This window comes from Apus apus, chromosome 2 (assembly GCF_020740795.1).
Source record: "Apus apus isolate bApuApu2 chromosome 2, bApuApu2.pri.cur, whole genome shotgun sequence".
In the NCBI taxonomy this organism is placed as follows: domain Eukaryota; kingdom Metazoa; phylum Chordata; class Aves; order Apodiformes; family Apodidae; genus Apus; species Apus apus.
The window spans coordinates 46,602,504-46,630,484 of NC_067283.1; the positions used below are offsets into that span (position 1 = coordinate 46,602,504).

At 38.7% G+C, this 27,981-nt stretch overlaps 1 protein-coding gene across 3 annotated transcripts in view; it reads left to right on the plus strand.

Annotated features, from left to right (window-relative positions):
- Positions 1–27,981, plus strand: part of TRAK1 (trafficking kinesin protein 1) — a 118,565-nt gene that overhangs the window by 87,332 nt on the left and 3,252 nt on the right. The window contains exons 6-17 of one of the 3 annotated variants that reach the window (XM_051612813.1): positions 314–414; positions 1,220–1,328; positions 2,927–3,005; positions 3,434–3,564; positions 4,086–4,160; positions 5,331–5,468; positions 6,822–6,898; positions 8,893–9,129; positions 10,074–10,390; positions 14,552–14,767; positions 23,293–23,395; positions 24,694–24,782. In XM_051612813.1, coding sequence (XP_051468773.1) covers positions 314–414; positions 1,220–1,328; positions 2,927–3,005; positions 3,434–3,564; positions 4,086–4,160; positions 5,331–5,468; positions 6,822–6,898; positions 8,893–9,129; positions 10,074–10,390; positions 14,552–14,767; positions 23,293–23,395; positions 24,694–24,766 — 1,656 coding nt within the window. In that variant the 3' untranslated portion in view covers positions 24,767–24,782. Of the gene's footprint in view, positions 1–313; positions 415–1,219; positions 1,329–2,926; positions 3,006–3,433; positions 3,565–4,085; positions 4,161–5,330; positions 5,469–6,821; positions 6,899–8,892; positions 9,130–10,073; positions 10,391–14,551; positions 14,882–23,292; positions 23,396–24,693; positions 24,783–27,981 lie in introns of all 3 variants that reach the window. The other 2 variants (XM_051612812.1, XM_051612811.1) reach the window with 2 other exon arrangements.

Here is a 27,981-nt window from a genome sequence, read left to right on the forward strand (position 1 = left end):
ATTTCTGTGGATATGAATCTAGACTAATGCAATAGCAAATCAGAATTGCTCATCTTAGGCATGTTCCTCTTTCACCTTCTGTAGCAGTGGTGGATCATGGCATTTTTGAACTTCTAAGAAACAACACTTAATGTTTTTTTCCTCCTTTCTAAGAAATAAAGGAACTGATTCTGGTCTAGTCCAGTCTTGTCCTCTTGCTGTGGTCTTGAGGAATATGCTTGGAAGATGAATAACTAAGTAATTTAAAGTGGGTTTACTTAAAAATGTGCCTAGGAAAGCAACTTGCTGATCTGCACACCCTTTCTTTGTGCAGGTTTCTCAGTTGCGGCATGAGCTCTCCATGAAAGATGAGCTGCTCCAGTTCTATACCAGTGCTGCTGAAGAAAGTGAGCCAGAATCTGTCTGTTCCACCCCGTAAGTTATTGATCTACAACACTGAGCCTTTATCTGATACTAAGCAGGGGTAGTTTGGACAATTTGATAGCTTTGAAAAGTAGTCAAGTGGTCCCTGTGTCGGCTGGAACTATAAATAGGGCTCTGAATTTGGTGTGTGGCACCAGCTGGAAGGATTTGCACTGGACCAGCTGGCTATAGTGCCAACAGAAGTCAGGGTAGGAAAGTACATAGGGAAGCTGCTGATGCAGCACTGTGATTTTCACAGGAACTAGGTCATTGAGGTGATGAGGCAGACACAGGTCCCACTTGCGGTACCGCGCTACACCACACAGCTTTGCACAGTGTGCTAGAATGTGCTACTTGTGTGACCTTTGTGCTTGAAGGACCTGAGGAAAGTGTGAAAAACTCAGAGCAGAGGCAAGGAAATACAGCATGGCTTACAGCGTGGTTCCAGGCAATTAGCTGCCTGAATAGCATCGCAGGCTCTGAGGGGCTGTCTGCCCTTGCTTGCAAAGTTACTGCTGCATTCTGGTGAAGCATGTCCAGCATTAATCAGGAAGCTATTGGGTTGATCCCTGTAGTAAGGTGGTTTGCTTTCTCATAGCTTTGGCTGAATAACTTTTCCATGGGAAGTGTGGGGAATAATAAATAAGTACCTTTTAAAAATTACTGCACGTATTTTGCTGTGCAAACGTACTGGCATGAAGAAAGCTGTATTGCATTTGACTCTGACTGGTTTTGGCAGCTCTTTTCAGTCTGTTTCCCTGTAAGATTTGCCATAATACAGGTAAAAATGAGTTAAAACTGTTGTTTTCATTACAAGGCTGAAGAGGAATGAATCTTCCTCCTCCGTCCAGAACTACTTTCATTTGGATTCTCTTCAAAAGAAACTCAAGGACCTCGAAGAGGAGAATGTTGTGCTTAGATCTGAGGTGAAATAGCTCCCTTTGTGTTTTGCTTAATAGAGTTGTTCATTTAAATACCAGAACACAGGTATTGAGATGTGTAGTAAAAGCTGAAAGTCTAATTAAGAGTATGTAATTCCACACGTGACACACATCTCTTTGTAGCTGTTTAATCACCATCCTTTATCCTTCTAAGTGAAGCAAAAGCTGAAATGTGGAAGATACATGAAGCTACATGCAAAGCAGTTTCCTTGCCAAAAGAATGTGCAGGAGCATAAGCAGGTTTTGAAGTCCAGAACTGCACTTTGAAACAGGTGTTAAAGGGCTAACCTGGTAGAAGTAGGGGATGTTAGCTGGAGAACTGAAGTTTGCAGGCTGGCATGAACTCTCTGGCACAAATTCAGTGTTTGTCAAAATAAAAATTGCTAGTCTAAATTTGCATGAAATATCTTCAATTTTTGTTTCAAGTCAAGCTGTTAGTATTTTAAGTTGAATGTGTTCTTCTTGCCTTTCATTTCTGACAATATTCTATTTGTTTCACAGACAGTGCTGGCTTTGAAATTTTAATTCCTGTTCCCTCTCTGTCAGAGATAACATTTTGTAGTTGAATAACCTGTTAATTATAATCTGTGAATTTTCACTGCAACTTCTAAACTTTGGGAGCAAGTTACCATCTTGCAAACAGGTTGCAGAGTGTATCAGAAGAAATACTTTTGGTCTGAGAATGAATGTAGGAAAACAGTATCATTACTGTTTTCTACTGCAAGGCCCATTGCGAATGGGTAGTGTCACATTTTTGGACGAGAGTGTGTAATGGAGAGTGCTATACGTTTCATTGAGAAATCATGCAAGGAAGGAGAGCAATAGATGGTTTGAGTGTGATGTAGGTGCTGATAGGAGAACCCCATGTACCACTGACTTCCCTCCCAGGAATATGCAGTGTGTGCCAGAGAGGCACAGGGTGGAGCCATATCTGAAACCTCTGAGCTATGTGGTTTCTCTACAGATGCAGTCTGTGGGTGTCTGTGCATGCTGCCAGCATAGGGAATAGATTAAAGACCCACCGAGGTGATGCCAGACAAAACCAGCTGGGTGTAGCCATGCTTCTTTTGGTGCTCCTAGAATCATAGCGGAAAAGACAAAGCGGAGAAGGAGGCCGCAGTTAGGTTTTATGTGAGATACACAGTTGCAGTGCCAGCACTTTTCAAATACTATCTGAATGGTTTTTAAATACTTCAATATTTAATTCAGTTATTTAAACTAAGCATTTAATTAGCAGAGTGATGATACTTGGCTTTGTTCAGGTGACCAGATCAAGCTCTGCATACTAGTCTTTTGTACGTTAAGGGCTTCTATTTTAAGTACCAAATATGCAGGTGACATCTAGTGGGGATCTGGTGATAATGATGCAAGGTTCTCCATGCAATATTGTCTCTCCTGAATGTTCATCCATCCCCCTTTTCCCAGAACATGAGGGAGGGCAGGCAAAAACTGTAGCTTCTCACTGTCTTCCTGGAGGAGAGGTTAGAAAAGTTTGTCTTTCTGAAGCAAATGGAAATGCAGCAGCAGGCTGGCCAAGAACATATATGCTAATGTAGCATATTTGATGTGGATTTCTTGAACAGGCCTGTCAGCTGAAGACTGAAACAATTACTTATGAAGAGAAAGAACAACAGCTTGTCAATGACTGTGTAAAAGAGCTAAGTACGTCCATCCTTCTTTTCCATTGTCATTCAAAATTGTTCTGTAAAAAACCCAAAAAGACAACTGAGTCAGATAAGTCAGTCATGTTTCTCAGTGGTACTTATTTCCCCTAAATCAATCATGGTGGGGAGAAAATCTCTGGCTGAAATTTCATAGCAGAAAATTCTGGCTGTAAGCTGAATCTTTCTCAGTGTAAAAAAAAGTTTTGCATAGAAAAGGTTATTGCTAAGAGAAAGTACAGTCTCCTTTGCCACATGAGCACTTTTTGTCTTTCTTTTTTCATGTGTCATACTGCTATTTTTCAAAAATACCTTGCTTTGCATTGGGGAAGGATTCTGCTGAATCAAGTGATGTTCCAAAAGAACGTCTTTCTGCTTACTTTTCTGCTTTTGGGTTTGTAATGTTAATTGTAATCACTTATCTTAAAGGGGATGCAAACATCCAGATTGCCAATATCTCCGAAGAGTTAGCAAAGAAAACCGAAGATGCTGCCCGGCAGCAGGAAGAAATCACTCATCTGCTCTCTCAGATAGTGGATCTGCAGAAAAAGGCAAAAGCTGTAAGGAACCCAATTGCAAGACTACTGTTATTATTTGCTGCTACTGTAGCTGGAAGAAAAGTTACAATCCTCTGTATACTAGAGCCTAAAGGAAACTTTCCACCCTCCTTATCTGGGTGACCTTGTTTGATGTTTAATATTTAGCATATTTGACTTGGAAGCATCAATTTATTAAAAGATATGTATGTGATATACCAAATACAATAGCTAAATTTATTTTAAATATTATATGTGAGTTTTTACACTAAACTTTGACTTTAAGAAAATAATGTCAATACAAGTATTTCAGTGGGCACATACTTAGTTTTAGGCTCTTGGAGGATCATTTAGCAGGGTGCTGGGTGTTCTTGTGTTAGCATTTCAAAGTGTTGTTTCAGTGTTTTTAAACTAATGTGTGGACTAATGTTGCTGCAGAGAGGATCTTGAGAAAAATTACTGTTTTCCTACTCATATGTAGTATAGGATACAAACATCACAGGATAAAACATCATAGTATTTCTAACGTTTCCGGCATGATTTAGTGTGCAGTTGAAAATGAAGAACTTGTCCAGCATTTGGGAGCAGCTAAAGATGCCCAGAGACAGCTCACAGCAGAGGTGAGTACATCACTTAGTATTACAATAATTTAGTAGTAGGGCAAGGGCTGTTCACTTTACTGTCAGTGTTTTAGTCTAAGCTGGATCAGAAGTATTAAATAATTTTGCCTGTGTAAATGGAACCAAGGAACAAAAGTTCAAAACTTTCTCCTTCTTGTTCTCTTCTCCTTCAACTGGCACACATTTTGAAAAACTGAGGCTCATGGGCTATATAGGAACCCCTTTGGAGGTTGACTTCTCTAGGCTGGTAGTTTAAGCCTACTTTGAATAGTGAGGTAACATGGAAGAGTTCATTCTTACTGTGTTTGCTCAGCCAATAAACCAAAGACAGTCCAGGATTGCTGGCCGTCTTCTGGATGCTGCGTTCACATGGATTAAACTGGATGAATAAAGCTTGATCCCCTTATGATACGAGTCTTGCATTTGAAATACTTGATGTTGAAGTTGGGAATGCCCATAGAAACTTTTCCTGCTGATGAGTCTTTTGTATCTGTGGTGCTTCACAGAGACTGAGCTTATGCTTCTCTGTCCCTTTCCTGGAAAAGACATTAACGGAATCTCTGTTTCTAAGCCAAGCAGCTTATTTTTATGAAACTTGTGGCACTGTGGTATTTCAGACTTGAACAGTTTTACCAAACCTGGCTGAAATGGCTGATGAATTCAAAAGCTATGAGGGTATGCAGACATCTATGGACAGGATTACATGAGACATGTTTCCTGAGAAGGTCAAATAAGGCATGGTCCTAGGCTGTTGGAGGTTATATGCATATATATGTATGTAAGTCTTGGTTTTAAAATTCCTAAGTCTGTTGGAACACTGTGAAATGTCTTGTCCTTTTCCTGTGCTGTTTGCCACTGAGATCATCATGGCAGTAACTGGGCACTATACCTGATCAGACTAAAGATACTTTTAGCTCTGTATCTCCTCAACAGTGGCTTCATGTAGGTTTGGTTAGGAAATGGAGCAAGCTGTTCCTCTCCCCCAGCTTTGCCTGCTTCTAATCCATGTTATTTATTCTTTTCAATGATATACACTCTTTGGAGTTATTTTCCTTTAAACTGGGATATTCTTCCCTACACCATTACTCTACCAGTGTGAAAAGAATTTGCAGGCTTTTTGTGATGATAGTGCAACTCATAAGGCCTTGGACTGTTTTCTGTGTGTTATAGTTGCGGGAGCTGGAAGACAAGTATGCAGAGTGCATGGAAATGCTTCATGAGGCTCAAGAAGAGCTGAAAAACCTTAGGAACAAGACCATGCCAAATGCCATATCACGCCGGTACCACTCGCTTGGTCTCTTCCCTATGGTAAGCAGATTCAAAAAAACTCAGTGCACACACCAAAAAACAACCAACCAAAGGAAATGTGAGTGCACAGCTTCAGGGATGCTAAACTGGACATGTGCATGAGTAAAATGTGTATTTATGCAGTGTTAAAGGATATGCCTGAGTGATCAGTTTTGCATACCTAGTTCTGAAACAAGGGTGCAGTTGCTTGTTTTTACTAAAGTATTATATACAACCTGCAGCTGGCCATGCTTACAATGTGAATCATGGGTAGCATTGATAGGTTGTTACACAGTTCTGTATATCTTTGTTATGCATCTCCTGTACTGTGGTTGCTGATTTTCAGTAGGAGTTTCCTGGTTTTTTTTCAATATCCTTGGAGATGTAACCTAATAACATAACTAATGGTTTCTGGACATGGCGTCCTTCTAGTAATTTATGGTATGTATTCTAGTTCTTGAGCACTTAAATGGGTTACATGTAGATTCCAGTGTCACTGGTGTTACCAGCTTCATTTAGCTAGTTTCATTTGATTATGACATTGTACATTTAAAGCATGGGGAATATGGCAGCACCCTCAACCAAATGAGAAAAAAAGAGTGGCTAAGAATGTCTGGGTAAGTTCAGTGCCTGACTTCTCTTGCCTCCATATCTCTAGAAAAATTCTGTTACTTCTGAGGGCAATGATATCAGTGAAGTTTCTTTTGAGTTACATTAACGTCATCAGGCAGCTCCTTGACTTTAGCCATGTCTCATCTTAACTGTTGAGGAAGAACACAGATTATATTTGTGCTCTCAAGAAGCAAGTTGTCAACAAAGGCTTAGCTTGTCTTTTTGTGTTCCCTTCTGAGACTGAACACAGGCCAATTTAGTAGTACAAATGGTTCTTGCACAAATACAACTAAAATCTGCAAAAAGTATGCTTGTGCTGAGATAGCTTTGTGTGTTTTGTATAAAAATGATTTTTGAATGTTGAATCATGGAACCAAAGATAATTTAGATTTGTGGATGTTTGACCCTTTTCTAAAATTAGGCAGTAAAATTTCTGACCAGCACTGGAAAATTGATAGCCTCTCACCTTTAACCCTAAGGAGGAAGTATATAATTCTGTTGTTGCCTGTGATTTGTTTTTTAGGATCTTTGACAGATGTGTCTTGAGTTGATAAATGCTGTAGCAGTGTGAAGCTAAGCCATAATTTGTTAGTGATTTAAATATATTCATTCCAGCTTTGAAATAAATTTTCATTTTTAAACCTTTTTTTTTCCTGAAATGATACCTTATTAGTTTTTAATTATTTTATGAAGTAATTATTTTCTGCAATGACAACCTATTAATACTATGATATTTGTTTTTCTTTTGTTTATTTTTAACAGGATTCTTTGGCAGCAGAGATAGAAGGTTCCATGAGGAAAGAACTGCATTTAGATGAACCCGACTCTCCTGACTTGGCGTATGGCTGGAAATAATTAGTTCCTAATTGATTGATTATATCTGAAGTTAATTATTATTTGATGAGAAAGGAAAAGATGGGAAATAGTTGAGCTAGGAATTTAGAAAGGAAAGTTTCTGGCAGAGTGTGAGTGATAGAAAGGAAAATAAATAGTCTGGTTAGTGGGGTGGTTATATTCTTTGCTAAAGCTACCAAAGAATATGGCTATATATAGATTTTGGCTTGTGTTACAAACTTTATGTCCTCATTTTTGAGTGCTGAGAATGAGAAAAGATTTTTTTTCTTGTATGTTACCATGCTGGGTTTCTTCAGTTAATGATTAGAGGATGAGTTCAGTTCCTCAGGTTCTTTCTTCAGGTGTTATAACAAAGTTACAAGGTAATTACTGATCTAATCCAATTTTTACAGGGTGAACGTAAGTGCAGAAAGGGATTCAGAGTGGTTAGGTACTTACATTGTGATGTCTTTTATACCTGTGCTAAAGTTCTCTTGAATTAAACAAGAGAGTGGTTTGGAACAAGTTAAGTACCTGTGACAGTCTGAAAGCTATAGATAGATACAGCTTTGCAGAATCAGACTTGCTGAATCCAGTGCATGTGGTAGGTTTATGTACGGCACCTATTTGTACAATGCATGGACTGGTTAGCTTGAAACAAGTTAATCCTGTTAGAGAGAGTTTGCAGTGAAAGAATAGTCAGAGAAAGCACAGTAGCCACTTTCCAGAAATCTTCTAAGTATATTTGCAAAAAACTTGACACATTGCAAAAAACTTTACACCTTCTCTGAGCATGGGCCAAGAATTATAAATGAGGCTTTGACAGAGTGAACTGGTGATTAGAAATATGTAAGATCAGAAATACGTAATCGTGCTAAAACCCCACAGGATCCTTTTGTCCTTCCAGAATAATCTTAATTTATGGATAGTTTACCTCTTTAGAATGTCTTTTGTATTGCCATACATGTACCAAAGAAGGGTATCTTTTTATTGGTTTCACAGCTTCTCTAGTTTTTGTTTGTTTGCTCAGCAGTACTAACTGTAACCTCCATGGGACCCTTTATGGGGTCTTATCTAAGATGCTCTTACATTCAGCCTCTTAAAGATACACAACTATAGACTTGGAACCTACACAAAGATTTCAACTGTTGAGCACTTGTGGAGGAAAGAAGGAAAGAAATTTGAATGAAATTAAGTAGCATAAAGCCATGCTGGCATTGTTAAACCCTGGCAGCATTACCTTTAAACTGGAAGGGGTGTGTTGTTCTTGTGTTCTGCCATTGTTGAACTATAAACCAAAACACCACTCACACTTCTGTAGCATGATGTAAGGCAAGTTTATTTTATCAAGAAACTTTTGCTGAAGGCTCATCTGATCTTAAAGCAGATGAACAAACGTTTGTTGTAATATCAGGACACTGGTGGTAAAGAATGAGCTGTAGAAGTAGATAGAAAATCAGGTTTCCAGCCCTGGCTGCCCTTCTCTAGACTCTTGGTTCATTGTATTTCTGCTTGCTTGTGTTTTTTTTTTGCCTTTTTTTTTTTTAAATACTATTTAAAGCAGACAAGTCTTGCATGCATACAGATACTCAGTGAAGGAAATTCAAATTCTCTTTTAGAATGGATTAACCAGTTCATAGTTAAGAATTTAATAGCGATCAATTTTGTTTTTTAAAAATTCATCTCCTCGCAATGGCTTCACGGTGTTTTTAGCTAATGTGCTGAAATGCTCTTTCATGTGACAGGGTCCATGCACATAATTCTCAAATGTTCTGTCCAAAATATTATAGGATGGTGGAAATACTATCTTGATGGATTGAATGTAAAGGCCAGACTGTAGCAAGTATGGGAGTCTATATATACTATTTTACACAAACTTTAAAGTGGTTGGTGGAGCTGTTAATAGGAAGGGTAATTAGCAAGCTATTACCTGTTTCTCTGTTCCTTGTTAAGGTAAGAAGGCACTGTGTGATTATTAACTGTGTGTATATCTTACCAGTCATCAGAAGCGGGTCTTTGAGACGGTGAGAAATGTTAACCAAGTCGTCAAGCAGAGATCCATGACTCCGTCACCGATGAATATCCCAGGCTCTAACCAGTCCTCTGCTATGAACTCAGTCATCTCTAGCTGTGTCAGCACTCCACGGTCCAGCTTCTATGGGGGAGACATCTCTAACATTATGATAGACAACAAGACCAATAGCATCATCCTAGAGACAGAATCTTCTGACAATGGGTCAGTACTGTAGCACTGGACTTTTCTTTTGCTTTGTTTCTGACATAAAGTGTTTCTAATTTCCTCTTTATGTCTTTGTGCTGTTAACACAGTGATGTTACATCTCCAAAAGTTACTCTGCTTTGTGCCTATAGTTCTTGAGCACTCAAGTTTATTTAAAAAGGAAAGCTTTTTGAAAGTAATGTGTATCAGTGTTGGCAACTCTCACCTGTTCTAAGATGCTACAGCATCAGATGATGTAGAACCACCCTTAGTCTTTGCAACTGTGGGTCAACCATTAAAACTAGTTATATTTTCACCATTTTGAAATAATGCCAAGGAGTTCTGATCTAAGTCATGGCTACAGCTAACTCTTTTGATCCTAAAAATAACTAAGTAAATCTATCAAGTGCATCTGTATATGTTATCTAATATGAAAACTTGTGTATGAAACCAATCAGAAACTTGCTCTTCTAGCTACTTGTCTCTTCCTCATTATATCTCCATACTATGCTGTGTATATTTGCTAGTAAAAATTACTTAATATCTCAAAACAGTTAATATTTTTGAGCATAATATACTCTTGTGACTCATGATGGCATTCTTGCAGCATTGGCCTTGTAAGATGTGGCCTGCTTACTTGAGTTTTTATAACCATAAGAGACCCACAAGAAGTAGGCATCTCTCATCTCCTTCCTCCTAAGGAGGAAGGTCTTAAGTAAAAAGCTTTTCCAACCAGGAGTTTTCAGGCAGAGCTAGGATTCAAAACAATGAAAGCGAAAGAAAATACTGGTGTTTGCCACTGAAGTCTCTGGGTGAGTAGCAAATTGTTCCCAGACATAGTAATTTAAAGGTATTTGTGAATGTCACAAAACTGTTATTTGAAAGTTTTAAGCATCTCTAAGAATGGTTTTTCTCCCTCCCTTCTTTCTTTTGTGTGCGTGTGTGCCCCTCTTATGTTTTAGAAATGAAGACAGGTTGAAGAAACCTGGAACTCCAGGGACACCAGGCTCCAGTGACCTAGAGACTGCCCTTCGTAGGCTGTCCCTCAGGCGGGAGAATTACCTCTCAGAGCGGAAGTTCTTTGAAGAAGAGCAGGAAAGGAAGTTGCGGGAACTGGCAGAGAAGGGTGAACTCCATAGTGGTTCTGTTACCCCCACAGAGAGCATCATGTCACTGGGAACTCACTCCAGATTTTCAGAATTCACTGGATATTCAGGAATGTCAATCAGCAGTCGTTCGTACCTGCCAGAAAAGCTTCAGATTGTGAAACCACTAGAAGGTGATAACAAAGGGCCTCGGCCTTTATCTGTTGTTCTTAGTGACTCTTTGTGGTCTCTTATCCATCACCAGAAAGCAGGAAATCTTTGCAATACATATTCTTTTTACTTTAGAGACAGTACTCCACGCTGTTGGTTTGAAATCTTCTAACTCTACGTTTTTCCTCAAGCCTTAAAAGTGTTAGGAAACAATTCCAGCCACAGCAGTAAAATAAATGTTACAAGCCAGATGTGCATCAGCAGTGCAGACTTACATCCAACCTAAATCCCAATGTTGACATTTCATACTTAGAAAAGGAAGGCGGTTGAGTATCTGAAATCTAAGCAACAAGAGTATTTGTTCGTCCGGTCTCAGTTCTCCAGATTTGTGTCCGGAAAGCCCTTTACTTACTTCAAATAGTCTAGTTGGTCTAATAGGACTACTTTTGTGATTAAAAATTACCTCTGGACCTTAACTGGCTGCTTGAGTGGCCACACGTGAGTCTCTATGGCTTTGGTTTCATATGTGAAACCAGGTTTTTAAAGTCAAATTTCCTCCATATATTTTCTCAGAAGAAGGCAAGATATAGACAGATGGTAGTCAGAGCTAGAGCTTTATTTCTGAAATCAGTTCATTTCTGTAATCTGTCTAATGGAGCTGACATACAGTATAGTCTGCCTGGCTTTCTTCAGTCCTTTTAGGTTGTTGCTGGAGTAAATTCCTTCAGCTTTTAAACAAAATGAAACGATTTTCCTATAGTACTTCACAAATAGGCTAGTTACATGATTTAGCTTTGGTTTCTCTCTTTCTCTTTTCCTGTAACAGAACACTGGGTTACGCTGCATTGTCTACGTGTGCTTTAATTGCAAAAGTTCTTCTTTTCATCTTTTTAGAACAAGTTTATTTCATCTATAAGGAGCATTTAGCATGACACACATTCAAAAGCAGAAATAACCCTTCTTGTGTCCTGAAGAAAGCGATGTGCTGTATCTATTCAAATGAAGCTAAAGCCATAGCGCACAAGTCCAAACTATTTAGCAGATATTAACACTTTGTTTTCATGACTGGTTTTAAATGATCACAAAAATTCTTGTACCACATGAGGGAAGAGATGATCCAGCTTTGTTGTTTCAGTTATTGGTTGCTACCACTGTAAGAGATTTCTGTCACCATCCCATTATATCTGCTTTTTTCTTCCAATAAACTCTTAAAAGTCTTTATCATCTTTCTATCTGTCTGGGTTTTTTTTCCTGGTTTTGTTCATGGTTCTCACTGGGTCATTTTTTTCCTTAAAATGATTGTACCTTTTGAAGTACTTCTCATGTTTGATTTTTACATCTCATTTGTAGTATGTTGTTGTCTGCCTAATTCATAAGTTTAGTGTTTGTTATCTTTTATTAAATACATGTTTATGATTCTGATCCTCACTGTAGTTTAGTTTCTTTCCCAAGAATTTCTTATGACATTTAACTTTTTTTTTTTTTGTACTTCGTGGATACTTTCAAACTACTAGGGCAAAATAGTTAGCTGTACCTGCTGACTGTTATCAGTAGTTGTGCCTTTGTTGTTTATTACTGTTTTCTTCAGGGTGCTCATGCCATAACATAGGGAAAGAAAAAATCAGTTCTATAATCATTTCAGGTTAGTGACTCTTATGCCTTTAAAGCAGTCTTTTAAATCCTGCAGTAAACAGAGTGACAGAAGCACTGAGAAATGAATCTTCTTCTTTTGCACCTGTAAAAAAACCCAAACAAGCAAAAGCAACCAAACAAAAAATAACCCCTGAAAAACACAAAGTCCACCTTGTTATAGTAAAATGGAATGATTCCTTGTTTTTACTTGATGTAGGTACAGTCTGGTTTGTTTTGTTTGGATTTCATTTTTAAACTGTGCATCTGAAACTTGTTGTACCATAAGCACAAAATAGCATTCCTTGTGTCCTGTAGGAAAACTAGAACCTTGGACTGATTATGCCTTCACTCTGTTGCAGTTGTAGTAGCAACACATCATGAATTTCCAGGCTTTCTGTGGCTCCCAGACTATATATTTCTTCTAAATTTCTCCTCACTTCAGCCTGGCAATCCCACTGTTGCATACATTTCCTCATGGCAGCTTAATTTACAAAACTGTCTTAGTAGGAGCCTGGGGTTGACTGTAGGCCAAGGTGTTGTGTTCCCCCCTTCAGTTTGGCACTTCAGTTGTTTTCTTTGACAGCTGTTGCATTGCTTTCTCCATTAGGGTTAGTTTTCTGTGTATGGAAAAGTTAACGCCCCCTTTCACACATTTTATGAGATAAATATTAAAATGACAGAGGTGGGGAGAAACTCAGATGACTATATTTCCATAGGAGAGATAGAAGATGTTGTCAATTCAGTTCTTTACTCCGCAGTTTTTCTGAGTGTCCATTTTTGTGAGCTTTAAGGTGAAAAAGATAACATCTTCAGGTACTTGCCTATAGAAGTTAATTAGCAGCAGGATTTTATAGTTGCATACTGTGCAGAAAGAAGTTTAGATTTCTGGTGTTTTTTCTGTAACTTTTAAGGATATTTTCATGTTGCAAAGCTCTACTTTTTTCTTAAGACTCGACAATATCTGGCACTTCTCCACATTCTGGAGTATTTCTTTTATGTAGAAGCAAAAAAACTTGGACCTTTGTGGCAATTCAGGAATAAATACAAGTTTTTGCAAATTATAGGGATGTTTTCTTCATTAGTTACTTACTTTGAGGTTGTAATTATTTCTACTTCTTGAGCCTCAAGAGTACGAATCAGTCTTAATTGTATTTAGTCCCTCAAAAAAATGACTTAAAAAATTAAATAGCACTGTTATCCATAGTAATCTAGCAGATCCAGTTATTCTGAGCTTAAAAGTATACATTTTAAAAAGCAAGATAGATTTAATTAAAATGCTACTTGCTCATCCCAGTCATTTTACAGAAGGACATTTTCCCTGTTAACTTTCTATTTACAATAAACTTCCTTTAGTGCAATATCCTTACTGTGAAACGGCAATTTTTCTCATTCCATAGGAGTTTTGTCAGATGCAAAATAATGTGTGCAGGAGCCATACATTCCCTAGTTGTTACAGTGGTTTAGGTTTTTACATATACCATGCAATGTATTTAACGTTCTTGGTCTTTGAATACCGGTGAGAGGTTTGTACATCAGCTTGTTGAGGGAGTCAGTATTCTGCTTTCTGGAGGGGGACAGGAACAGGACAACAAAAACTGCTCTGATTTGAGCTGGTAGAAATGAAAATAGTTCTAAGTCACATGTTACAGCACAGCAATGATTGGAGAACTTGGGCTATTGTGTTTAATCACTATTTGAGGAATCAGATTGATCCTGCCTTGGTGTTGGTGGGCCATCTCACTGTGTATATCATTTTAATCTGATACGTTGCTGTTTCTGACTCATCTTCTCCTGTTGAACAGTAAATATTGCATGCTTTTCTCTGTAAAATGCACCTGTTTCCTCACTCAAAATACTTTTCTGCCCAGGATGAAGCTACAGGTACAGTAGCATTTAGTTGTGTAGTAGTTGACTTCTTTGTAGCATAGCGGCTCAGGTAGGGACCATACAAGTTGTCAGACTTGATGCGTAGGTCAGATGTATTATCTGCTTACACATGCCTGGAGTTGATGTGGCTTTCTAACATAGTAGAAAGCTGAAATTGCTGTGTAATCTGTATGACTGCTGTCCTCCTGTTTGTCACAGTAGTAAATGCTAGCATGTTTCTAGCACCTTTCTTAGTGTGAGCTTAATGCGGAAATATGTGGTATATGTTCCTCTTAGAGCTTTCTGTGATGCTGCTCAGATAAACTGTTAAATGTTAACTGCTTCTACTTAATCGTGTGAATTTAGGGGGACAAGAATATAAATGGGGAGAGGTTGTGCATGTGCACAAATATGGCACATCTTACTACTAGACTATACCTAAGTGCTTATGAGATCAGTTTTTCATACTGATCTCAAAATGATGACAAGTAGGTGAAGCAGTTTTGCTTTGTAGCTTGTCTTCCAAGAAATATTAAAGCCTAGAAGTTTTAAACCCATAAATTAATATTAAAGGTTTGGAAGCCCCAATCTTCTGGTCTTCTGGATAAATGAAGTTGAATCTTCTGCCATGCTGATCCTGAATTGATTGCTGATTTATTTTGGTTCTCTTTCTGTTTGCTTTTAAGGTTCTGCCACTTTGCACCACTGGCAGCAGCTGGCCCAGCCTCACCTGGGTGGGATTCTGGACCCAAGACCTGGGGTTGTCACTAAGGGCTTCAGGACACTGGACCTGGATGTGGATGAAGTGTACTGCCTTAATGACTATGAGGAAGATGAGACAGGTGACATTTCTTACAAGGGCCTAACTACCTCGACGCCAGTTCAGCACACAGAGACCTCAGGTGAGAGGTCACAAGCACAAGTGACTGTTTCAGACAACAAGAATAACCCCCGCCAATCTCAGGCTTTCACAGAGGAGATGCAGGAGTCCGCGACTGACGATGATGAGGGGTCTGGTGAGGGAAACTCATTAAGTCCAGTAAAACTGACATCTTTACAGGATTTTGATTCCTGGGCCATTCTTGCATCTCTCCAGAACAGCATCCATAGTATTGCTTTGTGTGTAGCATCTGCACGTTAATGCGTGCAGTAGTTAGAACGTAACCATTCTAACACTGGCTCAAAAATCCTTTTTAAAATAATATTTTAATTTGACTTTGAACAGTAACAGCATCTGTGGTCAACATTTTACTCTATTTTGATAAGAGAAGGCTGCTAAAAGGAAGTGGTTTGTTCATAAACCTGTGTGTGGCACTTAAGCAACTTTGATGTGTATGTAGTGCATGTTCTTCAGTGTATATAATGTACAGACGATACATATTTTGTAAGCCTGCAGTGCAGATATTCTTCTATTCGTAAGAGTTGATGCAATGCTTTTAATTTTTGTACTTTAGGAAAAAAACAAAGACTAAATGACAACAAAAGGTGCATCGAAGTTGCCTTTACTGAAACAAATGGAAGTGCCTTGAAAATCAAGCAAAGAGACTCTGCAAATTTAATTCAGATACAGTTGTCTGTTTTTAAATTCCCGTTGAGATAAAGAACTAAGATGATGTTTGTATGCAGAGGATAATGACATTTCCCTTGTTCCCTCTCCACCACACTATTAAGTTCTATCCTTCCTATTTAAACCATATTAAGACAGACACATTTTTAAATGGCACAGTACTGCATGATTATTAGATACTTCACACTGACATTTACAGTTTATTATTGCACTAGGCTACAGGCTCTCAGACTACAGATGAGTTTAAACTTTGTGTGTTTTCTTTTTTGTTTGTTTGTTGCATTGGTTTTTTTTGGAGGGCAGGTGTTGTTTGTTTTGGTTTAATAAACTATATAGGAGTGTTAGTCTTTGTTAAGATTTGCCGCTGGTAAAGATTTATATTTAGTCTGGAATCAGAAATCTACCAGATCTCTTTTTTTCTTTGACATGTTATTTTTCACACAGCTACTTTAAATAAGGACACTTCCTTCCCCCTCCTTTTTCTGGAATAGGTTATAATTTATTTTTTGTCTCGTCTTTGGAAGATTAGATTGTCTTAGGGCTAGACGAGGGTATTTTTGTTGGTTTTGTGAAGTGCAGAATATCCTCAGCTCTCACCGAAATGGCAGTACAGTGCTTTCAGCTATTGGATGTAAGCTACTTTTAGCAGCCAGTTGTATTGAGATTAAGCTCAGAATTATAGAATAGTTTCATTTGGAAAAGACCCTTAAGATCATGGAGTCCAGCTGTTAACCTAACACTACCAAGTCCACCAGTAAAACACGTCCCTAAACACCACATCTGCACATCTTTTAAATACCTTCAGGGATGGACTCAGAACATTCCCTTGGGCAGCCTGTTCCAGTGCTTGAATATTCAAATCCTTCAACTTCCTTTTCAACTGGCAAACATTGTCTTTAATATATGAGAGCTGTTACCCAGGATAATTATTTTATTACCTTCTTATATTAATATGAAAATAAATAATGCCTTTGCAGGAGATGTATCTAGTTTTGGATGCTATCCAGGTGTTTCTTATTTTGAAGAGACTAAATAACAGCAGCAAGAAAAGCTGTAGATCTAGGGAACATAGACTGAAACAATCAAAAACTGAACTGGCATTTTTTATTGTCTATGGAAAAAAAAAATCAAGAAAATATTTAATTTTAATATGTGTTGCTGCAGAGAGGAAGGGAACAAGCAGTTCTTCATGTACTCAGGATACAATAATTGTGCAAAAAAAAAGGTATTTGGGTTACACTTTGGGTGAAGAATTTTCTACTTGTAAGAATATTCAACACAGGAACATGTGAAATATTTGGAAAACTTACTGTCGTGGAGTACACTTAGACAAGGGTATAGATGTAGTTTAGGTTTTAGTTTGTGTTTTTTTTTTAACAATGGATTAGTAAATCATCTGTGGGTAATGATTTTGGAGAGTTGTTTGGAGTAGAAAAATAAATGTAGACTTGTGTTACGATTGCAAACTGGCAAGAAAGACTAGCATTTCTCTCAATTTCCTTTCTTCATTAGAAGTTGAATACAGGTCACTGTTGTCAATGGGTCATTCCCTAGTTACTGCTAATTTATCCTGGGAGAGCTCTAGTTACCTCTGAGAAGGTTTTTAAGGGTATTTCCTACTTTTATAAACTGGCAAGTAGCTAAAATATATGAAATTGTCCTAGCAATCCTATTTCATCATCTATTGTTTACAGAGTAATTTTGATACGTTGCAGAAACAGAGAAATTGGTCTGTAAGAGTAACTTTGTGAACAAACAAATGCACTTAAAACTGTGATTTGCCATTCCTTATCCTTCCTCCAGATGGCTTAGCTGCTTAGGATTTAGGAATATCCATGAACCACCACATCATTGTTGGTTGCGCTGCTCAAATTAAGTAAAGATACTGTTGCATATGCTTTTCTTTGAAGCAATTTGTCAGGCAGTGGACAAGGAGAAGATCATGGTGGATGTTTTCAGAGTAGGCAGTTACTGCTGTGACAGTGCTTCTTAGAATCCACAATCTGCCCACTGAAGAACACCTTTTTGGGAGCAGAGATGTATGCTTATCTTGTGGATTTCTTTTCTATGTAAATATTGGGCAGCTGTTGCTCCTCTTGAAAAAAAACCTCCTCAGCATTCTTTCTGCCTCTCCTTGATTTCTCTAAGAAATGCATTGCAGGTAGCAGTGTGTAGGGTCATGCATTTCCTTAGAGCGTTGTCACAAGTGCAAGGTTATTGTGGTTAGGGCCCAACATGACAAGAAAGAACCAGCTGCATGGCAGCTCACTCAGCTCTCCCACCCCTACTGGCATGAGGAGGATGAAGGCCAACTAGAAGCTCATGGGTCAAGAGAAAGCACAAGGAGGGTTCTTCAGTGATTACGGTACTGGGCAAAACCCCACAGAGTCACGGGCTGCTTCGGGAACAGTCACCTCCCCTGGTACCAGCGTCTTCCACAGCTGCAGTTCCAAGTCCACCGGCTGCAAATCCACGTTGACCCCTCCTGGTGCTTTTAGGGAATGTTCCAGCATAGTTCCATTGTGGAAAAATCTAGCTCAAGAGGTTTATAAAAGCCAGAAAGTATCTCCCTACAATGGCTGTTGGCAGGCCACAATGTATGCTAGTCTAGACCTACAGGTCTTCTAACTTGAGAACAAAACATCCTTGTAAGTACAGTGTCTACAAGAACCATTCTCAGCAGGTGTAAATCGTTTTAGTCTTTTTATTAGGTGTCTGCTTCATTTGGCATGTATGCTCTGAAGATTGTATCTTACCATTTTTTCTACTGGAGGTGTTCTCTACTAGAGTACGATGAGGTCCTATTTTTACTGCCATTTTGGGGATGTGTAGAGTGCTGCTTGAAATGAGCCCTAAGAGAAGGCATTTTAACATGCAGGCTCAGGAGAAGAAACGTTGCTGGTAGTGCCAAAGATGTCTTGTAGCCAACATAAATGTATTTAGAAGAGAGTATTGGCTGTTTCTTGTTGAGTAATGTTGAGTGAAATAATGCTAAGTAAGAAAAAGTCATCATCCTTAAATTCTCCTGTGCCTATGTTGAGACTAGGAATATCCATTGATATGTAAAATAACTTCCTCATGGTACATGCAGATTATATCCCAGTTATGGCACTGAACATTTCAGAAGAAATTAACACACATGTTGGTCTGTCAGAGCTACATACTGTGTGTAGCCTCAGTAATTTTATGGAGGATTGTAAATTCCGGAATCACAGTTCTAGCCTAATACCCAGGAATAGTTTGAAATTTCTGTCACTTGAGTGGTCTGTCAGCATAACTGGAATGGTAAAGAAGTTACAGGACACAGCATTGTTAATACCAGCTAGGGCAAGTCATACTCAATGTATATTTTTATTCTTTGAAAGAGACTGTAGTATATTATAGAACAGTACAGGGTCTGTTTTGAAGGTATGGGTTGTTGGGTGGTTTTGTTTTGCCTATTTTTTAATTAGTTGCCTTTCAGATTTCCCATAAACAAAAAGCCCCAAGCCATTCAAAGCACTTAATAATGTTGTGAATGTTCTCATTTTGAAGTTGGAAGAGCTATACTTAGTTCAGCATGTGCTCAGTTGCATGCTAGTTTTGAGTGCATGAACTGATTTTTCAGTACTTATGTTGGTTAGTCCCCCTGACTGATGGCTTAGAACAGACTTGTGCACAGCATTACAGGATCAGCCCTCTTGTACTTCGTGTCCAAACATTAACAACGCTATGGAGATCTCTCCAAAGAGATGCCTAGAATCCTGAAAACCCATAATGAATGGCTTATGTTTTGAGTTGTTTTTAGCAGCATTACTATACATGCTTCTAATTGGTTATCATTGTACAGAAAAGCAATACATTTTGTGACTTGTCTTAGAACTAAGTATCAATACATATTTAAATATATTTTATTTTCAAATGAAATTAGTATTTCATAGTAATTATTTATTGGAGAAAATCTGTCAGCATTTGCTGTCTGTTGAAGCCACATTAAATACATTGAAGTCTAAAAACATCTATGCTTCATGGTTATATACATGTGAGAAGGAGACCTCAGCCAGAAGGTGGCTAAGAAAATACTGTCCTAAGAATACCAGCCTTGGTTCAGTTTTTCATCACTTGCTTTTTCCAAAGGCAAAATAAATGGAAAGTTGGGAAATGCAGATATTCAGAAAATAATGTTACTGTCAATTGTTTAAGAAATGTAACAGGAGTAATGCTCCTGGCATAGATGTATGGATTCTTGGAGGTCTTGAGCATTCATGGTTACCCCTGAAACTAGTGTTTCCTGAAGGACATTATGGCAGTATATTCTGAATGACATCTGAAGGCACCTAATCACCTTCAGGAGAACACCATGCTCACATTTTGACAGCTGTTGTATTTATCACCCATCTCCATTTTATTTTAATAGTTAACCAAGTCACCAGCTCAGTCATACCCTATATTCTCCCTGATCTGTCAGTGAGTAGTTTTAATTTGGTAGCACCAGGTATAATTTCAGATGTCCATTGCACTCTCTGCTGAAAAAGCAGGGAACCAGGTTTTCTCCTTTTGTTAAAACATGCCAAAGAAATGATAAACAGAGTGACTTGTTTCAGAGTCGGACTAAAACATTTTACCTTTGTGCCAGTCTGAATCAAGCCATGTTCTGAAGATTTCCCATTTGATTTTTTTGTAAATTAATTTTTGCATAAATCTCTATTTGCCAGAATAGAGCTGGCAGAATTTATATGAAATTCAAAGATTTACTGGCTAGTGAGGACTCTGCCTTTTCACTAGCATAGCAGTGAATTTGAGTTTGGAACCAATGGCACAAAACCCAATTGCATTTTAGTACAGCTACCTCTGACAAGTCTTCCTTAAACTCCATTAGCCGTGATGCCTCTTTTGTGGATGGGTAGGTCACTAGTTTACAAACTGTACTTCTCTCTGCATGACCTGGTTGAAAACCCAGGTTAAACGATCTTTTGAGGGTTCCCTGTACAGAAGCTTGTTTCCGAAATGCCTGTCTTTTGCTGACGTGCCTCTTGAATGGCCCATAAGCTCTGAGTAGTCCAGCTGGATCTGAAACAGCTCTGAGCTGTGGAAAATGAGCTTTGTGTTTTGAGCAGGGAGGGCTCTGTTCTACCAGGAGATGGAGCTCTCTGCAGTCAGTTTGACTCGGACGTGCCTTTTTTTGCAGTATTTTAAAAGATGTCTTTACCAAAACGTTTGTGCTTACAGTAGAGTATCAGCTGTCACGTTTTGCATTTTTTCCTAAATGCCTAGGAATTGATTGAGAAAGCTTAAGAAGGTAAACATTAATCACGGAGAGACAAAACATGATCCAGCAGCAATCCAAGGTTTAGCTTGAATTTTAATTTAGGGATAAAGTGCACGTACAGTTTAGTTTATGGTTTTCTGCCAGGTAAAATTACATGATGTTTCTGTAAATTTTGTTAAACACTGAACTATGTACAGGTTCTTTTTAATACAGATTTGAAGCCTTGTTGTTAATCATCTACTTGTTTGAAAAAGAGGGTATAAATAAAACATTTGGTTTCAGCCACAGTCCTATGGAGCAGATGTTTATGTTTAAAATAATACTTTGTGGTATGTACATGTGAAGATAGTCTCTTTTATTGTATACTTATATATACCTTCCTCAGAAGTTTATGCCAACCCAGGAGATGGCCAATCTAATGTAAAATTGCTAGGTTAGGAGTTAATAATTTTGTTTCTATTTTATAAACTTTGTTCATTTACAGCAACAGGTTCTGACTCTCTTTGTACTGTGTCCAAAGGATGGAAAATGCTACAGCAATATGATACACCCCATTGTTGACTGATGGAGGATGAAGCTGGTACAGGACTTTCTTAGTGGTATTTGAGGGTGGAATACATCCTTGGAAATCGGTTAATTTTATATATATATATATAATTTCAATGTATTTCCTCTTATGAAGAGTCAATGATTTCTCTACTTTTAGCAGCCTTCTCCTATCTCTGACTCATTAATAGCAATGAGTCTTGCTTTTGCTAATGCAGCTATATATCTTCAATGTGCCTGTTTCCAATCTGAGGGGATGCCCAATGGATATTACAAAGGGGGAAAATGCACTTACTGTATTACAGCTATGTGCTTTGGGATAAGCTTGCAATCTTAAACCGGCATTGCTTTATTCTGTTCTCTACTCATCATCCAGGGATAATGGCTTGGTTTCTACTTGATTTATGTTGAAGTCCTTTGTTTTCTCCAAGTAACCAATTTTTTTTAATGTTCAGTTATTTGAGTTCTTTCTCCAGATTTTCTTTTAACTCTCTACAATATGGAGAGAATCATGATTGCTAGGCTGTGCTCCCTTGTAATAGCTTTTATAGCGCTCTCACTAATCTCTAAAGCAACTGGATTCCTGAAGCATCATAGTTACCATCTCTGGAGGTGAAGTAGAGCTTGTTCTTATGCTATGCTGTGCTAATATTTGAGTATATTAACCCACTCCAGTGGGTTTTTAGAAATATCCTTCTTTAATGTGCAGCAGTACATTGCAGCGCTAACTAGAAGTGACCCCGTGTTGTTTGCTTAGCCACTTCTGCTTCCACTGTTCACACTCCCCATGCTCTGTCCTTCACACACTGCTTATATGTGAACTTAAAGGACTACCTGTCTGTACACACTGTTTTGGAGCTGTGATATGAAAAAGGGAACACAGCCACAATTAAGACCTGCCTTGCTTCTGCTAAGCATCTCTGGAAGTTCAGAATGGTGTCTGGTCTAGTTGGTCTGTCTGTCCTTTGCAATGTGTTGAATAGTTGTGTACTGTGGTATTAAAATGTGGCTTTGTCAGGGAGTGGCTCCGAGTAAGGCTGAGAGGGAGGGAACTACACGCAGGTTTTATTGTGCATGTCCTTTGACCACTGTGAAGTTTGGTTACTAATTAAGGGAACCTATGCAATCATGATATCTTTGATGTAATATTGAACTCTGGGTGTTTTTCAACCAGCTTTTCAGATGCATGGCTCTTAAATTTTGTAATTATTTTGCAATGGCCACAGCTGCATTATACAGCAGGTTAGTATATCCACAGAAATAGCTTTACTAAGAAGAAAGAAATTAGCCCAACTCCTGCATTTTTTTTAATTGAACTGTGTAGCTTTTTCCCAAATTACTGATACACTGACAGAGTGGCATCTTTTCAGCTACATTTGTGGGGGAAATTAGCTACTGCACTGTTTACAGATATTTAAAAACTGCTGTATTGTGCAGCTGAGGACATACATTCTTAAAGAACCTGAACACTTGCACAAGAGAAATGTCACAGATGTACAGTAGTGGATCCAAAAAAAACCTACCACTTTCCTTACTGTGGGTGTGAAAAGTCAGAGACAGAGTAACATGTGTCCATCCCTTCCCTTTCCCAACAGTCTATATTCCTGTAGCATTAGCAAGCTGGATCCATTACTGAGAAGTAATGAGGATACCTTTTCGTGGATCAATCTAAAAGCTGAAATGCACAAACATTCAGAAAAATATTAGTGCTCCTGAGCTGGTACTAGAATATGCTGCTTGTAATTTCCACTGATGAAAGTTGCTAGTTTAGATGAGGACTAGCATTTCAAGCACTGCCTCGCCTAAATTTGGTTTGAGCAAATTTACCTGCAGTGTTAGTGATCATGGGGAGTTTCAGCAGACCCTTTTAGCACTGGCCTTGGGGTCCTAGATGTGTTTGTTTTGGAGAACAAGTGTCTGTTAAAACACTTGTGTATTTCACTTTCCTTGCATTGATCCCATCCAAGGTACCTCATCACTTCTTGCATCTGTCTTATCAGCACACAGAAGTTTGGTTTTCCCCTTTTCTGTGTAAAATGCAAAGAATTTGCTTTTTTTTAATTTAGTACCTCATCCTGGGAAGTGCATGTCACAAACCAACTCCACCTTCACCTTCACCACCTGCCGCATTCTGCACCCTTCCGATGAACTCACACGAGTCACACCAAGGTAAGGGTTTCCCATGATGGCAAAGCCTTCACCTCTGTCAGAGTTTTCCCTGTTAGGAAATGCAATGTAATGGCATAAGCAAAAGCATTGGCCACATTGATGAATTACAACACACTCTGAACTTATTCCTCCTGTTTTGAGTTACCTCAACCTGATTTTATTTGAGAGGCATGTGTAATGTTCTAGGAAGCCAACCAAAAGATCTTATATTTTGTTGTCTCTAGTTAAAATATTGAAGAATCAGACATAACTTAAGTTGGCTCCCAATATCCAAGCCTGACTACCCTTGGTCCCAAACTAGTTGTAGTCCTCATGTGTGAATGCACAGAATATGGTCTATAAAAAAGAGATGAGAGGGATTTTGCTGGGGAGGAAAAATCTCAGTTTTTGGCATAGAAGAAAAAGGGATGTGCAGGTAAAGAAATCCAGGAAGTATATGAGGAGTAGAGGAGGAAATATGCCTTAATCAAAAACAGGGAGACATTTACTTTGTTCCTTGGTCTAATTGTTGGACATGAGTTCATAGTAGCTTGACTGAAACTAATGAGCTGGCTTAATAATAGCAATTGGTATGTATAGGCAATACAGGCTGATAAAGACAATTCTGTAGACTCACAGAAGGTAAAGATCTGAGAACCAGAGAGGGTGAGTTAATTTCTTACCTGAAGAGGGAACTTTCCTTCTTTAGCAAATCAGTATTTAAATAATGTTTTTTTCTGTTTAGAAGGAGAATGCCTCATCACTTTCTCTGCCCCTTCCAGCTCCTGTGTGGGAACATACCATTGTGTATGTGCCTATATTTGTTTCAGGATGAGATGGGCACTGATTAAAACTAAACAACACATTAAAAGTAAGGGCCTTAAATATGAAAATCTGCAAGGTGGAAAGGAAGTAGATGATGATTAAATGTAGTTTTTCTGCTTCCCTTTCTGAACTAAGTTAATTGTGGCCTGGCTGGTTTTCTTTACTCTTTTCTGTCTTTCTCCCCTCAACACTTTATTGAAGAGGTCCTTTTACATGGCTGCAGTTCTATTTTACATGGCTGCAGTTCTATTTTAATTGTCCTGCTATTGTTGAATTGCTGTTAATTGTGGTCGTAATAAACCCATTGATTACTTTGGTTACTAAATCTTAACAAGTCGGCTACAACTGACAGTTAAATTCAGTACATTTTCAGGTGCCTTAGTGACACCAAATTTCATCATTTAGGAGGAAAAAGAGCAAAATAAACAATACGATGTTTTCAGCAGACATGTTTAAGGATCTTCTCCTTACCAACTACAACTGGTTCTTCACAGGTCATGTGAGGAGGATGAGGAAACTGCATTATGTCTCCTTATGCTGAGAGGAGGTATAGGGCAGACACTATGACCCAGCGTGGCAGGTGGTGAGCAACGCTGCCAGCAGTGCCTGTGTTGGCAGGGTCATATACAAGGAATGCTAGTGTGTGTGGCACCAGCTAACCAAAGAGTTCTGATATCTACCTACCTGGTTGTGTTTTGGCCTAGCCTCTAACCCAGGTGATGCTCTAACCTGACTAAGTTTCAGGTAGCTAAATGAGGTGCTCGCTTCTCTGTTTCTTTTCTCAGTCTAACCAGGAAACTGTCACTGGGCTGAGTTGCTGAGTACAGTTTGAGTCTGTTTCTGTGGTAGTGTCAAGGCTGCTCTGCTGCACTGGTCAATTTGGTGGACCAAACGTTTCCTGGTTAAAGCAATACTAAAATGAATAAACAAAGCAACACCTACATAACAACTGCTGTCTTGCAGGAATGTCTTTTTTTGTTGCTCTGTAATGTGTAGCTGTGCTGACAAAGTAGGAGAAATACTAATCTAAGTATCTGGGCAACTGAAATCTGGGACTGGCAAGAATGAAGCTATTTGAGTTAATAAGCCATTGGACTGCTGTAATTTTCATCTTGTGGCTAGGACATCTTAGAAGCCTGATAGTCAACACCCTGTCTCTGGGTTTCCAAAATGTACTTAGTTGTGTACCCTGTAAAAAGTTAGTTCACACAGTAAGTTCTTTCCCTTTCTTTTCCCTCCCTCATGCTTTTCAAGACAACTTCTGTACTCCTGTGTTTAGCCAGCATGGAAGATGCATCACAGTGGCTGTCACTGCTCTTTTTTTCCACCATGATCTGGAATCCAAGCTATGAAGGTTCAGCTTTAATCAATGCTTAAGAGAAGAATTGTGAACTAACTTCTCCTTTCCATTCAGCCTTGCCTTCAGAGTGCATGTGTGTGTTGCTGCAGTGGGTGTGTGTGGCATCCTTGGCTCTGCTGCAAGAGTCCTTCTCCCCTGCCACTGACTCAGTCCAGGCAGAGAGACAAGGACATGAGGAGAGCTTGCCTTACATCTGCCATCTGCACTGACAGCCACAGCACAGAGGGGGGTGCAAGAAGACCAATTCCAGAGATACTTAGGAAGTCTCCTTTTCAAATGATACCACTGCTAATATTAGTTTTCTCAGACGTGTTTTGCTACGGTTTACAAATATGAATCAATGGGATTCCTCTTGTTGAGTCACAACTGCAGGGTAAAAAATCCTTTGGCAGTTTCACTTGCTTGTGGTAGAAGTTGGTACAGATCCAAATCCCTGTAGATATGTTGACCAGATCTTGTTTAATCATGGAGAGAAGACATGACTTGAGACTTCATATAATATCAGGCTAATATTCCCTTAATTAAGAGGTGCCTTAAAAGATCTTAAAGTACTACTGACTTTTCAAAGATGACCAGACTAGGCTTTTTAGTGTTACATTAACTCAAGTCAGCTAATCACTACATACTATTAGATAAAGTTCTAAGCTCATCAGAAACTGTGGCTCAGAACAAAACATTCCAGGATGTCTAACCTGACATTCACAGTAATGTTGGCTACCCAGAATTCATTAATGTAAAGTGAAATGAGACTGCAAATGCCAGTCAAGACATAATCTAGGCTCTTTTGTCCATATGGGCAAAAAGGATGTGAGTTAATTACTGGTTTAAGGCTTCCCTACACCTGGAAATGCAACCAGATTGTCTCAGTGTGGCTATTTGATGCATTTCCTGGTACAGAGAGCCCAACCTAAGTTAAAGTTGCATGTTATGGCTGAGCTGATCCAGCAGCCTGGCTGCTGAAAAGGGCAAATCCTACTCTTTCTCCTTTTTCTTTCCCTCCAGCTGCTTAGTTTTCCCACCCTCTTGCATTGGCTTTGGCTTTTGTCTGACTCTTTGCTGAGTGTCTTCTCCTTGCTTACCTGATAAGATGAAGAGTAAGATTTCTTTCTTTGAACATTGGTGAGCTCTCAGGTCAGTGAATTCTCTTTTAGCATCAGGTATTGCATTATTCAAGACCCTTTAAATGCTATTAGAGGGGATGAATCCATGCCTGGGAAATATTACCGTGGATTCTACTTTTTTGTATATATAAATATGCCAAAAACCATCATTTGAGCATAGTTAGAAATACTTGGAAAGCTGTTTTTTTTTAAGGTGCATAGAACCCTTGGGATTCTCCCAAATATACAGAAATTTGGACTGTTGTGGATGTCCCACATGTGTTGCTTCTGGAATAATTGAGCACTGCATCACTTATTCAATCAAGTGTACCTTGGACTGTCATAAATTCTGAGTAGGGATTAGCCACAGATGAATATACTGTGGCTAATCTGATCAATAAGAACAAGTTTTTTAAGACTGAAACACTGAAACCTCAGTGTTCATGGTATCTCATACTGTGGCACAAAGGATTTCAGATGTCTCCTTTGTGTTGGTAATTCTTTGGAAATAGATGCTGCATTGAGTTTTTGTTCATTCAGGTGGTCAGCTTATGGGGAGAGGAATGAATGCTATTTAATAAGCCTCAAGAAATCCCATCCCCTCATAACTAGCAGTAGTGTACTTAAGAAAACAAAATGCAGTAAGGCTGCACTCAAATATGCAATGACCATCACTTGTTCTAAACATGCAGATTATTCCCTCTTTAATACTTTATTTTCCACTGCCTGTACATTCTTTATTTTGAGAAGAAAGAACTGGAATTGGGGAACAATTTAGCCATGTTTCCAACTATAGAAATTAATGTTTTACCAAATTACTGTAGAATGGCTTGCTTGGTTGGCTTCTGAGTTACTTGTTACCCATTGGCCGACTGACAACCAAGGTGTTGACTATTATTTTTCTCGTTGCTTTTGATGATTTTTCACACCATTGTGCATCTCTATCAAAAGCCAGATCCCACATCCTCCTCCCCTTAAATAAAAACAAATTTGATGTAAGAAGGAAAGAAGGGCTTGACCTCATAGAAGGGCATATTGGTGACAATGCCAACTTTCCAGCAGCTGTGCTACAAATGCTTCTGTAGCAAATACCTTCCTCTCCTCCCTTGCTGCTTTTGCTGCTATGAGCCAGCAGTACTAGAAGGACAAGTAGTTCTGTGTGCCTAGAAGTGAAACTAAAAAGTAGTTTTGCTTATACCATCGGTCAGGTTCTCCCGTTTCCTTGTCTTGTGGAAGAAACAGGGAGTTGTGACAGGCTGGAGACCAGGAAGAAAAACTGAAGATGTTGGTCACAAACCCGTCAATTTAATAGTTGATCAGAA